The 16839-nt window shown below is 39.2% G+C and overlaps 1 protein-coding gene across 1 annotated transcript in view; it reads left to right on the top strand.

Annotated features, from left to right (window-relative positions):
- The window catches only part of LOC102477618 (olfactory receptor 5V1), a 27548-nt gene extending 13515 nt beyond the window's left edge, over positions 1–14033 (top strand). The window contains exons 5-6 of the mRNA XM_014591085.1: positions 2542–2681; positions 13793–14033. Coding sequence (XP_014446571.1) covers positions 2542–2681; positions 13793–14033 — 381 coding nt within the window. The remainder of the gene's footprint in view (positions 1–2541; positions 2682–13792) is intronic.
- Positions 14034–16839: the final 2806 nt, after the last annotated feature.

The raw sequence follows: 16839 nt of genomic DNA, 5'->3' as shown, positions 1-16839 counted from the left end.
GTCACGCGCAGGCCCGGAGGCCACACGCCAGCCCCGGAGAGGCAGTGGAACGCGGAGCAGAGCCCCAACCGCGCAGGTGCCGCCACCGCCGTGCAGCTACATTTGTTGTTAAAACTATTGCTCTGATGCCAAGGCACAGGTCAGTCTGGGGTTTGTGAGTCAAAAGAAAAGGGAAAATGTAATACGGAGACTAAGATCAAGGGCCGTGGCCAAGCACGTCTGCTCAGGTGGAGGAAAATATCCAAGTCTGGAATCCAAGTAAGCACAAAACAGCAAAATACGCTTATAAATTTGATAAACATGAAAGAGAGAGCTGTCTGCATGTATAGTCCTGGGGTAACCTGGAAGGTGCTTAGCTGGCCATTAGGGAACAGGTAAGTTGCAGAGTCCAGAAAATCAGGAAACAGCAACATGGGATATCTGTAGAATAGCTAGCATGTCTGTGAGCTTCTTGAGGCCAAGAATTGTGTCTTATTTCTGTTACTCCAGTGCCTGAAATGGGCCTGCCAGAACAGGTGCTCAGCATTCTAGTTTCTCTTCACCCAGGATTTGGTCCTTGGCCCCCTTGAAGATCCCTCCAAGCCATCTCTGCCCATTCCCACACCTGAACTTGGATTTAAAGATCCCTCTGCCCCCTACTGGTCTAGAAAGGTATAAGCGAATGTTCATAATAACCATCTGCTCCCGGGTTTCGTTGAAGCCCCTTTGAATGTGACTAAGAGTTGTTAGTTGTAAGCAGTTCTCCAGAGAGAGGCAGGACTCTAAAGGTGACTAAAGTTGGAGACTATAGCGTAAAAAGTAGACTGACTTTCGTTCACGGAAAAGTACTCACTGTCAGTTTCTAACGGTCAACAGAGAAAGCCAGGGGCACTGGTACACAGTATCCCAGCTATTTAGGAGGCTGAGGAAGGAAAATTGCAAGTTCAAGTCCTGCCTGGGCAACATAGGAAGACCCTGTATCTAAGAAAGCTTAAAAATAAAATAAAGAGGTGTCTCGGCCTGCAAGACAGTGGAACAGGTTCCTTGGGGGAGGGAGTGAGAGATGGGACAAACACATGCACACACACTACGAGGTGCTGGTCAAGTCGTCTTCTTCCATCTACTTCCATTTATTCAGGAAAAATGGCGAGTTATATACAGCTGGTGGGAACCAATTGGCTGCCCGAAATGCAAATGAGATAGAACAGCATTAACCAATCATTGATGTGGGTGGATCTCTCCCGTTGCCTAGAAACCCAACCACTTCCGGGGAGAACGGTTGGTCACATGATTTCTGAGAAACAATTTGCTCAGTGAGGAAGTGAAGCTTAATGGTTTCCAAGATGGCGGATAGCTCGAGATGGCTTCCGTACGCAGTGCTCGCCACAAAGAGGAAGTGCAGAGACCAGCAGATAGTGTAATTTTTGCATTGCTGGACTCCCATGTAGTCGACCACATTTCGAGTCTCAGACCCAGCGGCTTAAACTCATGCTGGGTACCTGTGTGTGAGTGCCCAAGATCCCAAGAGGAGAATGGAGAAGTGACTGCGGCATGGCCATCTTCCCTGAGGAGTGATTTCTCACTTTCTGTCTCTCTCTCTCCAGTGAGCACTCACACCTGATAGCAAAAATCTCTCATTAAAAAAATAAAAAGGCAATGCAGTAAGGAAGAAAGTTTGAATAAATTAAGAGAAGATTCAAGAAATGGTGACCCTGACCAATGTTGTACTAATGAGCTTCAACATTATCCACTCAGAATGTGATTAGAACCTTACGGAGAGTGACTATTCTAACAGTCTCTGCTCTCTTCAAGTACAAAAGAGAGCTCCAAGGGTGGTGAAGGAGAGCCAGGTCTGTCCACTGAGTGACTAGGATGACCACAGCTTTAGACAATGTCTGTATTATTTGCAAATGGGAAAGGTTTATCAGTGAATCCCTGACCCTGGAAATAATAGATCAGAGGATGATTTGAAAGCAATGTCAGGAACACTCCAATCCCAGAAGCTGTCGACTGCTCATCAAAAGAAATTGATTTGATCCACTCAGAAGAAATATGAATTTTTTTAAACTCCTGTTGAGGTAGGAGACAGGGACCTGAAGAATATAGTTAGGATATAGACACAAAATGGAACCACAAACTGGCTAAGTTTTACCCACAGAGACAGCTTGCAGCAGTGGCTCAGTGATTGACCTACCAGCATGACCTAGACTTAAAACACAGGCTTTTTTCCAGGCCCGACATTCCAGGAAGAAAATAATGGTTTTTATGACCCAAAGCTTTTAGACAAAGAATCTCCTGACCTTTTACCCACTCCAAAATTAAGAGAAATAACCGGACCCATCCATCATATAACCCTCACCATAGAAGGGGGAATGCATGTTTAAGCCCCACCTAGAAAAAGCCCGTATGACCCAGATAAAAACTCCCCACTCCTGCTCCTCTTCAGCAACCCATCTCGAGACCCCTCCCTTCTTCTTGGGAGCTCTGTTCTTCCTTCTCCCCTTCAATATTCTCCACTTTAACTATCCCTCCTCTGTGTCTGCATCTCTAATTCTTCATAAGCACAAGACAAGAACCTTGCCGCTGCGGGTGCTAGGCCTGATCAACCCTACACCTCACATTCCACATCATTATGACGCTACAAGTAATACCATATTTATATTGTATAAACATCTAAGTATGACAACAAAAGCTCACAGTCGGTAGGAACTGTTAAGGGTGCTCTCACCTGACGTGACAGTCCAGCCTCTGCCTGAGTAGCTCCAGTGATGAGATGCTTATTGTTGAGGATATGTGGGGTGATATTTTGGACCTGACTGACATGCACTGCATGCACGCTTTGAAAAACCATACTGTATATGTACAATGATAAAATGTAAATTGAAAATTAAATAAATAAAGCAAACTTATTTCTCCCTAAAAGTTATGAAATTCGTCTTCAGATTAAATTAGTGAAACAAGGAAGCGAACACAAAAACGAATACAGTAACAACAAAAACAAGGTTAAAAAAAAATCAAGTGCCTATGCCAACACGGTGCTTGGCTCTGTCATACACAAGGACAAGATTGTACAGTTTATTAAGAACCTGCCAACTTCTCCAAATAATGCTCATCGTAAAACAAATTCACTGCGAAAACTTGCAGATTTATAAGAAGACAAAGTAAGTTGTGAGTGGGAACCTGAGCATACTGATATTAGTATGCGGAGAAAGGTTAACCCCCTAAAGTTATTCAACAGATATTTCATTTTGGCAAAGCAAATTATTTTTTTACTTATGGCCTGTAGGCTTTTTTCCCCCCACCATTTAAATTTAGTTTTGAGAATTGTTTCACTTTAACCAGTATCGAGTTTCTATTGTATAGTAAATACTCCAAGAACCTTGAGGTTCTGAGATCTGGAGTTTTTAATGAAAGCTATGTCTGCCTATTAATCGTGTATCTTGAATGCTTAAAATAAAGAATAAGAAATATGTGTCATTTTATATATGTGCCTTGAATACGCCAAAGTTTTAAAAGCATACCAATTTATAATCAGATAATATAAGGTATTATTATTAATAACATTATAATAGCTACTTTCCCTCTCTATGCCTCAGACTCCCCATCTACAAGATGAGGATAATAACAGCATTACTTCAGGGTCATTGTAAAGATTAAATAACTAATGTACGTAAAGCAATTAGAACAAATCCTAGCCCCTAGAAAATATGCAGTAAGTATTATTATTAATACTGTCTAACATGTGTCCACATTCGCAGAAAAAATTGGAATATCCTGGTTGAATTCAGGCATGTAAAAATGTCTGTTTTCAAATCAGTAGCCTTGGTTGGATTTATTGGCTGGTTTATTTGTTTGTTTGTTTTTGCCAGAAGGTACCCGCACTCATCAAAGAGAGACAGAGAGGAGGGAGAGGAGAAAACAGCCCCCAGTGGAAGTGGTCACACTGCAATCCTTTCTCCTCAATTTCTCCAACCTGTTAGGATTGGGGGACTGCTCACATATACACCCAGCATGTTTCTCAAGATGGTTGGGCTGGGACTTGAATCCATCATAGGCCATGTGGGATCCAGTTTCTTTAACCACTAAACCATGAGGACAACGTAATTTGTTAGTTTATAATTAACTTAATCTGGAAGTGACAAGTTGTGGTAAAGGATACGTTTACTGCAGTGTTGATGGCATAGACCCTGGGGCCTGAAGAGCTAGGCTATATGCAAACACTGACACTTACGAGCTGATGCCACTTGGGTACCTTATTTAATCTCTCTGTGTCTCACCTTCTCATCTACAAAATGCCTTGTAGGGTTGTGAACTAAACTGATGTATGTAGAATATTTAGAACAGTGAATTCTATGTAAGGGTTTGCTGCTCTGTCTAGTGTTATTTTTTCAAGTATATAAAATCACATATAAAGTCATTTAAAATAAGCAATGTGACTAATTCCAAAAGGCAACCCACTTTGATCCCTGAACATTTGTGTCCTGTTTGTTAATTTAGTTATTCAAGAACTTGGCAAGTGTCTCTCAGACTAATTCTGTGAAGGGTATCCTTAGAGAAGGGATGTGTTTTCTCTCTAAATACACATGGATCAAGTCAAAATATTCATTTGGGATTTTCTATATCATGAGATAAAATAAGCTCCCAAGGTAGGAAGGACTCAAGGGTCATCTACAGAAATGATAAAGATCACAAGAAGCGCCAGTCTCATTGCAGACGGATTTGTCACAGTACACACAGTTTCCTAATCCATTTCAGATGTGGATTTACTGGAAAATCAATGTCTAAGACCTGTGGATTTCAGTGTCCACAGTCAACTGTGGAGAATGAAGTGAGCATCTGGGTGCCTAATGCAGACTCCTCCCTGACAAATTTTTCTACCTTTCAAGTGTGTGAGAGCCCCATCCTCAGCTTCCTTCTTCTCGTTCTAAATGTTCTCCTTAGTGCACTTCATAGACAACCGTGGTTTCACCTCCCACTTCCTGCCAATGACTCATTTGTTTGTTTTGAGTTTGACAAATTTATTGGTATTTTAGTAAAGACATTCATTTTTCTCTCCCTTCTTGACCTTAGGTTAATATTTCATTTGGGTCAAGAAGAGAATGTGTAGGAGAGGAAAGTTATTTTAACACACAATAAAATGGACAGCTTGCCTACATAAAAGTTAAAGTTAAATTCCTGTATCTTGATATAATTAAACATTGTAAGAATTAATAGTTCTATATGCATTTCCATTGTTTTACTTGGGACTTATTCTAAACTTAAATGCAAGTGAACAAAGTATTAAATATACATAGGCTGCTTCTCTGAATTTACTACCTATTAGAAAAGCTCAGTGAGTAGTTACCACCAGTATAATGGTCTGCTTCAGCAGCCTCCAAATTTAACATTGGAGGAGTTTTCAGGGAAATGATTACACACTGTATGTTTTAGTCTGCAACCATGCTTTTTTAAATGAGTATAACTGTCACATTAAAAAGAAAGTTCAAGGCCAGCAGGTTGCACAGTGGTTAATGTTCTGGACTCCCAAATGGAAGACCGTGGTTCAAGTCCTGGACCTGGCACCTTGAAAATCACTCCAGGTGTCTGTGCATCCATGCCCAAAATCCCAGGAGGAGAATGAGGGAGAAGGGATCGCCGTGTGGCCATCCCTTCGCCGTGTGGCCATCCCTTCTGGGGGGTGATTTCTCACTTTCCCTCTCACTGTCACTCTCTGTCTCTGGCAAGCACACATGCTATAAGGAAAAAAAAAAAAAAAACTAAAAAAAATTTAATTTAATATTTAAAAACTAAAAAGGAAGTTTATATAGAATAGAAAACTACAAATATACAATACACAAATCTAACAAGTATTTGTGGTGAGAGATTCCATAAAATATGTTTGAAGATTTATTTTCTTCTATTATCAGTAACTAGAGAGTACTTTTGAGAAGCCACTGGTCAATACAGATATATGTAAAATAAGCCATTTATGGGGCCAGCAAGTGACATCGTGGTTAAAGCTCTGGATTCTCACATGGCTGACTGTGGTTCAAGTCCCAGATCTGATACTTGCTTTCTTACTTTCCCACTCTCTCTGTCTCTCTGTGAGCACAAGTGCCCTATAGCAAATTTAAATATAATAATAATATAATAATAATAAATTAAAAATAAATAATTCTTTAAAAAATAAATTTTACAAAAGCCATGTGATTGTACTAAGAGATCCTGTAGTAAATTCAGTTAAAATTAGTAACTTAAAATACTTACACAAAGTTACAGAAAGTGCATCTTCCTGTTTGCATCATTATACAATATAAATTTTTCTTTTTTGGTGTTTATATCTTTTTACAAACAAAACCAGCCAAATACTTAAACAATATATATGTACATGGAAATTTTCGGTAGTGCTTTATATTTTAAAAGAAAAGCTTCCTATGATTTGCCTCTAGTTCTGGTGGAAATGCTTGCAGGAACTAGCTAATAAACAAAACCAAGAGACGCACATTCAAAATACTGATATACTTTGGTAGCAAGTGATTGTTTTTTTTTTTTTTTTTTTTAGAGAGATTTTTTGCCATAGGGTGCGTGCGCTCACTGGAGAAACAAAAAGACAGAAACTCACTGCAAGGTAATGAACACACTGCAATCCCTTCTCCTCCATTCTCCTCTTGGGATTTTGAGCACACACATACATACACATGCGCCCAGAGTGAGTTTCCAGGACTCAACTTCGGTCGACTATGTGGGAGTCCAGAGACATAACCATTATGCCATCGGCTGGTCCCACAAATGATTGTTCTTTGAAGATTAATGAAGGATGGGACCAGCAGTTAGTGTAATGGCTATGTCGCTGGACTCCCATGTAGTCGACCGTGGTTCAAGTCCCAGACCCGGTGGCTTAAACTCATGCCGGGCACGTGTGCGTGTGTGCCCAAGATCCCGAGAGGAGAAGGGATTGCGGCGTGGCCATCCCCCCTGGGGGGGTGATTTCTCGCTTTCTGTCTCTATGTCTCTCTCTGTCTGTCTGGCGAGCGCATGCGCCCTATAGCAAAAACCTCTCTCAAAAAAAAGACTAATGAAGGTAAACAAGACCCATAGAGTGAAGTAAGCTATTTTACATATTCAGTTTACATAAAAATTTTATTTCTCTAAAAAAAAGTTAGGCTTCTATATCCACTGATGGCAATGCAATACCTAGTTTATGATGACTTGAAACAAAACAAATGCCCATGGGGGGGAAAAAAGCTGTATTTTATCTAAATTAACTTTCTGTCAATAGTCCAGTAACATTTTCTTTCTAATACAATACTCCCTCTCTATATAAGGCTGTTCCTGGGAGCCACAGTTCAGTTAAAGAGGGAGTTAGGAGAGTAACTAACTGAGGCCAGCAGGTGGTGTATTGGTTGAGGCACTGGCCCCCACATGGCTGACTGTGGTTCAAGACCCTGACCTGGGTGCTTAAAAATCAAACCTGTCACATGTGTGTGCATGCCCAAAATCTTGAGAGGAGAATGGAGGAGAAGGGATTGTGGCACAGCCATCCCCCCAGTGGGTGGTTTCTCACTTTCCCTCTCACTATCTCTCTATGTTTCTCTCCAGCATACATGCCTTAAGGAAACAAATAATAATAATAGAAAACTAAAATAAAACTGCAAGCAGTTATTCTCTTTTTTTTTTTTTTAAGGTTTTTGTATATTGTGCTCACCAGAGAGAGACAGTGAGAAAAAGGTGAGAAGTGATTCCTCAGGGGGGATGTCCACACCGCAATCCCTTCTCCTCTCAGGATTTTGGGCATGCACACCCATGTGTTTGGCATGGTTTTCAAGCCATCAGGGTTGGGACTCGAACCACAGTCAGTCATAGGGGAGTTAAGGCTCTGGAGTCCCATACGACTGACTGTGGTTCGAGTCCCAGGCGTGGTGGCTTGAAAATGAAATAATTTTTTACTTCTGCTTTTTTATAATTCATGACCAGACCATAACCTGAAGGAACTTTATCCATCATTCAACCTTAGGTCTTATTCCCCTGCCTATAGAGAAGTGTTCTTAAATGCAAGAAGCTGAAGGACTCTTCACATACATTATCACCACAAACACACACTCATACACACACATGCTCATATATACCACTAGGAGTGTAGCTTTGCAATTCATTTGTGTCCATGGACTCACTAACATATTCACTATCCCAAACAAATTATTGGCTCCTGCTTTTGAGAGCTGTCAGTCCATATATTGTACAAATGGGCACTGTATTTCTCTTGAGGAGCAAATCTCTGCTAGGAATCCTTGACTGCTTACATTCATGCTTAGGGGCCATTGTCAACTCCTCTGACCACCAGCCTTCATGACCTTTTTTTTTTTTTTTTGGAGAGGTTTTCGCTATAGGGCGCATGTGCTTGCCAGACAGACAGAGAGACAGAAAACGAGAAATCACCCCCCAGGGGGGATGGTCACGCCGCAATCCCTTCTCCTCCATTCTCCTCTTGGGATCCTGGGCACGCACGCACACGCGCCCAGCGTGAGTTCTAAGCCACCGGGTCCAGGATGCGAACCGCGACTGCATGGGAGTCCAGCGGCATAGCCATTACGCTAACTGTTGGTTCTCCATAATAACCTTAAAAAATGCTTTTTCTGATTAATAAAAGATTATTAGAATTAAAATTATATATGCATTTATAATGCATATGTGTGTTAAATTACTTGGTAATTACCTATTATGTATATAGCATTATTTTGTCATATAAATAACAAAATAATAAATAAGATTATTAGTAATTATAAACAATAATTGTAAATGGACAAAAAGCAACCAGGAGTATTCATCTACGAATAAGAAGAAATGTTCGGGGCCAGCAGGTGGCATGGTGATTGAGGGCACTGGACTCCCACATGGCCAACCATGGTTTGAGTCCCAGACTTGGTGGCTTGCTTTCTAACTTTCTCTCTCTCTCTCTCTCTCTCTCTCACTCTCTCTCTCTCTTTCACTCTGTCCCTCTTTGGTCAAATTAAAATAATACAATAAATAAATAAATAAATAAAGTTAAATAAAAATAATTCTTAAAAAAAAAAAGAAGAAATGTTCAAGAAAATTCTCCAAACATAAGAAAAGAATATGTAGGCCAACAAGTGGTATGGTGGTTAAGGTACTAGATCCCACATGGCCTACTGTGTAGTTTGAGTCCCAAACCCACTGGATTGAAAAACACTCTGGGTGCATGTGTGTGCATGCCCAAAACCCCATGGAGAGAGTGGAGGAAAAGGGATTGCGTCATGGCAATCCCCCTGTGGTGATTTCTCATGCTCTCTCTCACTCTCTCTGTCTCTCCATCTCCTATGAGCACACACATCCTCTAGCAAACTGAAAAGAAAAAAAAACCTGAGGTGAAATTTAGATTTACGTGTGTAATGAAAATGCTGGAAATTGTACATGTAGATATATGTATGTATGTGCGTGTGTATATATATATGTGTGTGTGTGTGTGTATATATATATATATGAATAAATATAAGAAAATTTTCATTCATTCTCACCCTTTATTAATAGAAAATTTTCTTTTTTTTTAGAAGTTTTTGCCTTAGGGCATGCATGCTCTCCAGGGGAGAAACAGAAACAGTGAGAGAGAAAGTGAGAAATCACCCCCTAGGGAGGACGGCCATACAGAAATCTCTTTCATTCTCCCAAGATCTTGGTCACCCATGCGCATGTGTCTGGCGTGAGTTTGAAGCCTCCAGGTCTAGGACTCGAACCGCGGTTAGCTATGTGAGAGTCCAGTGACATAACCGCTATGCCATCTGCTGGTCCCAATAGAAAGTTTACTTTTTAAAGAAAAACTAATAATGATGTACTATGGGGTCTATAGCACATGTAAAAGTAAAATCTATGTTGACAGTAGACAATGATGATGAGGATATGGAACAATACTGCTGTAAGACTTGGATATTGTTGTAAAGTAGTAAAATAGTACCTTAAGGAAGATTGTGATAAATAAATGATGTGCGCAATGGGGCTTCTAAAATTTCATAAAAATGCATAATATGAAAATATTATGTATGGATTTCAAATCTTGTTCCATCAAAATAAACTCACATTAACTGGTCATAACACATCTGAATAGGTTGTAGCTTGAAGCACTAAGAAGGATAAGACTACAGTTTGAAGAGAGCTCCTATCAGAGCATAATGGATTTTTTTCTTTTTAGATTTTGCCATAGAGTGTGTAACTGGAGAGAGAAAAAGGGAGGGAAAGTTAGAAATTACTCCCCAAGGAGGATGGCCATACCACAATTCTCTGTCCTCCATTTTACTCTTGGGACTTCAGGCACACATGCACATGTGGCTGGCATGATCTTCAAGTCATCAGGTCCAAAACTCAAACTGTGGCCCACCGTGTGAAGTCCAGCACCTTAACCACTATACCACCTGTTGGTATATACCACCTGAGAGCAAAATGAATTCAGCTAATACTAACGCAAGGGCAAACGTCAAACTTATGATGAAGCTTGGGCAGAAGAATGGTGAAATCATGGATGCTTCGCAAAAATGTTTATGTGAACAATACTCCCAAAGTTTACTAATACATCATTCATTGTAAGCAAGGATGAGACAAGGCTGAAGATTACACCCACAACAACAGACCATCCACAAAAATTTCCAGGAAAAAATTATGTTCATGCTCTCCTTGAAGAAAACTGACAATTAACAGCAGAAATTATAGCACTGTAGACCTCTCTAATGGTTCAGCTTACACAGTTCACTGAAAATTAAAGTTTAGCAAACTTTCTACTCAAGGGGTGGCAAAACTGTTGTGCCCAGATTAAACTGCAGACAAGAGCAAACTTTCTATTTTAAACAATGGGATCAAAATCCTGAAGCATTTCTTTGAACAGCTATAAAAAGAGAAGGCATGTAGCTTTCCCAGTATTATCCTGAAGATAAAGCAGAATCAAAGCAATGACCAACAAGAGGTGGAAGTAACCCAGTCAAAGCAAAAACAGACCAGTTAAAAGCAAATTGCAACCATTTTTTAGGATACTCAAGGCATTTTAGTTATTGTTATTTTTTTTATTATTGCTATCAGCCGTGTGCACATGCTAGAGAGAGACAGAGAGAGGGAAAGTGAGAAAGCAACCTCAATGGGGGATGGTCACACCACAATCCCTACTCATCCATGCTCCTCTCTGGATTTTGGACATGTATGTGCATTGTTTTTCAAGCCACTAGGTCCAGAACTTGAACTCTGCTATTGGCCATGTGGGATCCAGCCACCTTAACAACCATTCCATTGGTTAGCCCCAGTTGTTCATTTTCCAGAGGGCCGAAGAACAATAATGTATACCTGATATAAAAGGTTTTTGAGGGCTGCCCCCATACCCAGTGATAAGGAAGCTGTATGCCACATGACTGACCATTTACACATGTAATAAAAGTGATGACCCTGGGGCCAGCAGATGGCATGGTGGTTAAAGCTCTGGACACTCCTACATGGCCAACCACAGTTTGAGTTCTGAACCTGGTAGCTTGTTTTCTCACTTTCTCTCTCTCTGGCCAAATTAAAATAACTGAATGAATAATTTTTTAAACAAGTAATAATAAATAAAATATATTTTTTTAAAGTGCTGACCATGTGGGATCCAAATCCTGGTCCTGACAACATGAAAAACACACTGGGCACATATGCATCAGTACTCAGACTCCTGAGAGGATGGAGAAGAGATAGTGATGTAGCTATGCCTCTTTGGGAGGGTGCTTTCTCCCTTTCTTTTCCTGTCTTTCTGTTTCCCTGGGATGTGCGTGTGCCCTCTCACAATTACAAAATAAATAAGTAAATAGTGTTTTGAGAAAAGTAACTAAAGATTTAGCAGAAAAATGTTAGATACAAAAATGATATATGGTGGTTAAGGGTGTTGGACTCCACATGGCTGACCAAGATTTGAATGCCAGACCTGGCAACTCACTTTCTCACTTTCTCTCTCTCACTCTCGCTCTCACCCTCTTGTTCTCTTCCTCTGTCCCTCTCTGGTCAAATTTAAAATAAATAAATAGATAAATAAAGTTTAATAAAATAATTTTTAAGTGATCTATGCATTTCTCTACAAGTTTTATACCTTTTCTATATTTAGGTTTATAATTAAATTTGAAGTCTTGAGTATCATATGAAGTGAGGGTTGATGAGTATTTTTCTCCATAAGGATATAATATAGTTTCAGCACTATTTGCTGAAGAAACTATCCCTTTCCAATGAAACTGTATTGACATTTTTGTGCTAAGCAAAATAAGGTCAGATACACTACAGGACATACTGTATAATTTCATTTGTATGAAATTTTGCAACAGACAAAGTCATTCTATGGTGATAGAAATAAGACAGTGGTGGGGCCAGACCCCTATAGCAAAAATCTCTCAAAAAAAGATAACAAAAACAAAAGAAAAAAGACAATGGTTACTAAGGACTGGGGATGAGGGAGATTGACTAGAAAGAGGAAGAAGAGAACTTTCTAAGTATTAGAGATTTTATTAATCTTGATCTTAATTGTGGTTATTCAAGTTATTGTATTTTACTTCTTTTTTTTTCTGGATTTTTGCCATAGGGCATGTGCACTTTCTGGAAAGAGAGACAAAAAGAGAGGGAAAGTGAGAAATCACCCCTTAAAGTGGGAGGGAAGGTCATACTGCAATCTTCTCTCTCCATCCTCCTCTCAGGATTTTGGGCATTCATGAATATGTGTCCAGCATGTTTTTCAAGCCACTTTTATAAATATGTAGCCAGAATGTTTTAAAAGCCACTGGGTCCAGGATTCAATCTGCACAGTTGGCCATGTGGGATCCAGTGCTTTTACCATCATGTACCTGCTGGCCCACCATATTTTACATTATTAAAATTCACTGAGGGGCCAGTAGGTGGCGCAGTGGTTAAGACACTGGACTCCCACATGGTTGACCATGGTTTGAGTCTCAAAACCTGGCAGCTTGCTTTTTCACTTTCTTGCTCGCTCTCTCTCTCTTTCTCTTTCTCTTTCTCTTTCTCATTCTCTCTCTCTCTCTGGTGAGCACATGTGACCTATAACAAATTAAAAAATAATAATAATAAATAATTTTTTTAAAAACTCATTGAACTATGTATACCTAAAATAAGTATGTTTAATTTTATATATAAATATTACAAAAATATAATGCATATGTAATATAGAGATGTATATACATATATATGTTACTATAGATTCCAAAATGTTTGTTCAAATTTCTCCTGATTCTGAAGCTCCTATGCCTGGAGGCAGACAAAAATGCAGCTGTGGTGAATTTTACCTGGAACTTTATGTTATATTCTCGGTATTAGGGCCAGAATATTCTTTTTTAGGTAAATTCATGTATGTTAATATCTGTAACCTACTAAGTAAGATTAAACTCTGAGGACTCAAAATGGAACCAGCAGATTTTGTTTTACTGATTAAGAGAACAATACAATCTTATGTGTGCAAAGCCCCATAAAGTTTTAAAAATATATTTTACTTTTTTTTTTGAGAGGTTTTTGCTATAGGGTGCGTGCGCTCACCAGAAAGAGAGAGACAGAGAGACAGGAAGCAAGAAATCGAGACAGAAAGCTAGAAATCACCCCACCCCACCCCCAGGAGGGATGGCCATGCCGCAATCGCTTCTCCTCCATTCTTTTCTTGGGACCTTGGGCACGCACGCACACGCGCCCAGCATGAGTTTAAGCCACCAGGTCCGGGACTCGAATAGCAGCCGAGGCTACATGGGAGTTCAACGACATAGCCATTACGCTAACTGCTGGTCCCAAAATATGTTTTAAAATATTCTGGCACAACTTCCTGTAGGCCCTGGTGGTTGCTGTCGAATGGGCAAGTTCATGAAACCTGGGAAGTGGTGCTGGTCCTGGCCAAATGCTACTCCGCACACAAAGCCGTCATCATGGAGAACATTGATGGTGGCATCTCGGACTGCCCCTGCATCCAGGCTCTGGTGGCTACTATTGACCTCGGTCCTCAAAGTGACACTGATAAGCAAGAAGAAAATCATCAAGAGGCCAAAGATCAAGTCTTCTGTGAAAGTTTATAACTACCATCACCTCATACCTACAAGGTACTCACTCTGTGAATAGTCCCTTTAACCAAACTGTGGTCAATGGAATGTCTTCAGAGAACTTGCTTTTAAATGCAAGGCCTGCTGGGAGGCAAAGGTTCAAAGAAAGGTACAAGATAAACAAGAACAAGTGGTTCTTCCAGAAGCTGCTGTTTAGATGTTTTAAGTTTCAGCCATTAAAAAAGAAAAATAGAGGGGTCAGTAGGTGGCGTGATGCTTAAGGACACCGGACAACCATGTGACCAACTGCAATTTGATTCCCGTACTTGGCAGCTTGTTCTCTCTCTCTCTCTCTCTCTCTCTCTCTCTCCCTCTCTGGTCAAATCAAAATAAAAAAGTAGATAAATAAATTTAAATAAAAATAATTCTTAAAATATTTCCTAAAAATAAATATATATATTCTGTTTTGATACTAAAATAACCATATTACCCATTATTTAATGACACAAATACTATTAAAACACTTCCCTGAAATATTCTTATTGAATCCTCGATAAGAAATTTAGAGGTTTATTATGAGCTTTCATTGAAGATATTTAGATGTCTCCTAGTTTAGGAGTTTTGGCTCTGTCTGGAGGATGAGGGTCAGAAGTAGAATTATTGGCCTTAATATCTCACAAGATAGAGTTAGTGAAATTTAGCTTTATTGCTACTGAGATATATGCTACTCTGGGAGACTCTGGGTGATTACTGAGATTGTTTGTCCTGTCTGGTGTCTGCATGCCGGAAAGAGCATGTCTCTAATGATACATCGTCAAGGATAACTGCCTCTCACCCAGTCAAAGCTCCAGCCTTCTGCCACTCTGTGTGCATTCCAATCTATGGTGACAGAAATATGAAAATGGTCATCCAGTGCTGAGAATAAGGGCGATGACCAGAAAAAAGAAAGAGGACATTTTTAAAGTAATGGGAATAAATATTTGACTATGTATCTTTTATTATAATAATATAGCCCTAATAAAGTTCATTTTAAAAATGTATTCCTTACCATAGTTGTATGGTAAGGGAGCTACATAAAAAATGGTTGCTCCCTTGGTTCCAGTCATCTGATGCCCCTCTCCACCTGGCCCATAACTGGTCTTCTCTTCGCTGTCCTATTTCAGCCACAGAGGATCTCTTCTTCAACAAAGCAAAACAGAGCCTTTGTTCTGGCTGTCCTATTAGCCCACAGTACTTTACCCTAGTTCTTCTGAGTGGTTCATTTTCATTCTTTTTTTTTTTTCCACTTTATTTATTTCTTCTATGCGAGAGACCCAAAGTGGCAGGAACTTCCCACAAGGTGTTCACACCACAACCTATTCCCAGCCCAGATCATGGACCTGCATGCAGGAGGTCCCAGGATGTAATCCTCATACCTTCCCATATGGTTCCAGTTATATGACCATTGCACCACTGTCTGGAATCTCTTGCCATTTTAGTAATAATCATTTCTTTTCCCATCTCACTCCTCTGACTTGCTTTGCCTTCAAAATCTAGTGACTTGGTAAACATAGATCTTCCAAATATGAGCAAATGTTTTTGAGCTTCTGTATATCAAAAACTTGTTTCTTTTTACTTCTGATTAGTGTTCTATGTGTAATACACCACAATATGTTTATCTATTTACTTAATTGATAGAAATTTGAGTCATTTCCAGTTTTTGGCTATTATTAATACAAATGCTATAAATATTTATGTATATGTATTTTGAAGACATATTTTTCATTTCTCTTGCAATACTTTTAGAAAAAAGATATTTGCAAATTCTCTCATGTTACAGGACACTCTTAGTTATTTTATTCTGAACCACCAAGTGCTTATGATGAAATAATTAATTAACTCTAACTGGCATCAAACAAATAATGATATTTGGATATCCAAAAGATATCCTGAAGAAAATGGTGAGAAAGAGTTTATAGTCTAGTACTTTCTCTAGAAGTATGTCTTCATAACTTTATCTATTGGAACAATATAAATAAGCATTTTAAAGATCACTTTGAAAAATAAGTGTTCCATATGAATATCTATAAAAAATAGATAAATTATAGTATATTCACATAAAAATGTTAAATAAAACATAAACAGACTAGAGCTACATGCAAAACTATGGATAAATCTTCAAACATAGTAGAGAGCACCCTACATTACAGGCTCACCTTATATTTGGTCATTAGTGGTATATAGGATGTTCTCTACTTTTTAATTAAGGAATGGCCATATCCATAGGTCCTAACCAAGCAGTAGCCCTTAACAACTATGTTATATCACATGAATCTATTCTCCTTCATGTATTTTGGGTACTAAGTATGTGCCTGACCCAAGAGCGGCCAATCCAAAATTAAATATAAGCAATCCATAAGGCCAGAAGGTGGCATGGTGGTTAAGGTGCTAGGCTCCCACATGGCCGACCATGGTTTAAGCCTCAGACCTGGTGGCTTGCTTTCACTCTCTCTCTCTCTCTCTCATCTAATTAATTAATTAATTAGTCTTTTAAAAATAAATATAAGCAATCCATGTTCAATAAAATTAAAACAAACACAAACAATTTGTGCGCAATGGATCCCATACTCAGTATAAACCTCAAAGGAAATTACAAATTCTGTCTTCAGAAGCTTCACAGAAAAGGTATATCTAAAGAGGCCCTAAACAAAGGAGAAAAGAAACATATGCAAATATGACAGGCCAAAAATAAAATTTATTTATTCACATTGCTAAACTAGCCAGAGGGAAACAAAGTATACTTCAAAATAAGACATATAACCAGGAGTAAAGAGAAATATTTATAATGATAAAGAGGTCAATT

The sequence above is a fragment of the Tupaia chinensis genome, unplaced genomic scaffold, assembly GCF_000334495.1.
Source record: "Tupaia chinensis unplaced genomic scaffold, TupChi_1.0 Scaffold000529_1, whole genome shotgun sequence".
In the NCBI taxonomy this organism is placed as follows: Eukaryota; Metazoa; Chordata; class Mammalia; order Scandentia; family Tupaiidae; genus Tupaia; species Tupaia belangeri.
Note: the sequence above shows the minus strand (reverse complement) of the source record. Positions and strands in the feature narration are given on the sequence as shown.